Here is a 1,132-nt window from a genome sequence, read left to right on the forward strand (position 1 = left end):
GGTCGGAGCTCAAGAAATCATTTGCCAAATTATTGAAGCGATATGGAATAGCCCACGTAAAAATATCCCCTTACAACTCCAAAGCAAACGGAGTAGTAGAGCGAGGACACTTCATCATTAGAGAAGGGATAGTTAAAGCCTGTGAAGGAGATATATCCCAGTGGCCCAGTAAAGTTCATCATGCCTTTTTTGCCGACAAAGTCACCACGCGACGAGCAAGTGGGTTTAGCCCATACTGGCTACTACACGGTGTAGACCCTGTCCTGCCATTCGACTTAGTGGAAGCAAATTTTTTGGTAGAAGGATTCAAGTCCGGAATGGCATCCGAAGATCTCTTAGCCTTGCGAATCAGGCAGTTAGAGAAGCGCCCTGATGACATCAGAGCTGCAGCAGAGACCTTAGCCAAGAATCGATGGAGCGCGAAGCTTCAATTTGAAAAGCGGTTCAAGCATAGGTTCCTGAAAAAGTCTACTTGGGAACCTGGAGACCTAGTTCTGGTCCGAGATATCGAAAGAGAGCACTCCTATGATCGGAAGCACACTCCCAGATACAGAGGACCATATGAAATTACAGGCCAAACCAAGCACGGATCATATATACTGAGCGAATTGGATGGTACACTGAGTCGTCGCGGAATTCATGGATATAGGCTGCTGCCATACATAAGCAGGCAGCAGGCTGTAGAGGCATTGCGGAGAGCAGACAAAGAAATCCCCTCAGATGAATCTGATCAATCTGAGATGGAAGGATCAGGAATGGAGGAATGATCGGACTAGACTCAAAAAGGGCCCATGCAAATCATTACGTCATCACAAATCAAACATGCCTAAGCGGCTCATTCATCTTGGGTTCCCCTTCATCATAAATCTCTAAAAAGTCACCAAAGTCCCCTCCCTTCTCAAAGAACATCCTGGAAATCATGACTACTGTAGCTGCCTCCAATGCGCCAGCTAGCCGACAGCCCCTTTCGTTGCCATATCCACCCTCGGAATTCATCCCTGCGCTCGTGATCCCTTACCCAAATCCGCTTACAACCACAATCAACTATGGTCTAATTCCAGCTGCGTTGACGTCCACCCAGAATGAGGTCACACAGTGCACATACTGGACGATCGATCCGCCAAGTACTCAT

The 1,132-nt window shown here is 47.5% G+C and overlaps 1 protein-coding gene across 1 annotated transcript; it reads left to right on the plus strand.

The window, feature by feature from the left end:
• Positions 1-104: 104 nt before the first annotated feature.
• Positions 105-617, plus strand: GLOTRDRAFT_24368 (uncharacterized protein; the record flags this gene model as incomplete). Its single annotated transcript, XM_007873655.1, has 1 exon — positions 105-617. A coding segment is annotated over one exon (513 nt), but the record flags the coding sequence as incomplete, so codon positions are not given.
• Between the last annotated feature and the right edge of the window lie 515 nt (positions 618-1,132).

Source organism: Gloeophyllum trabeum (assembly GCF_000344685.1).
Source record: "Gloeophyllum trabeum ATCC 11539 unplaced genomic scaffold GLOTRscaffold_00440, whole genome shotgun sequence".
In the NCBI taxonomy this organism is placed as follows: Eukaryota; Fungi; Basidiomycota; class Agaricomycetes; order Gloeophyllales; family Gloeophyllaceae; genus Gloeophyllum; species Gloeophyllum trabeum.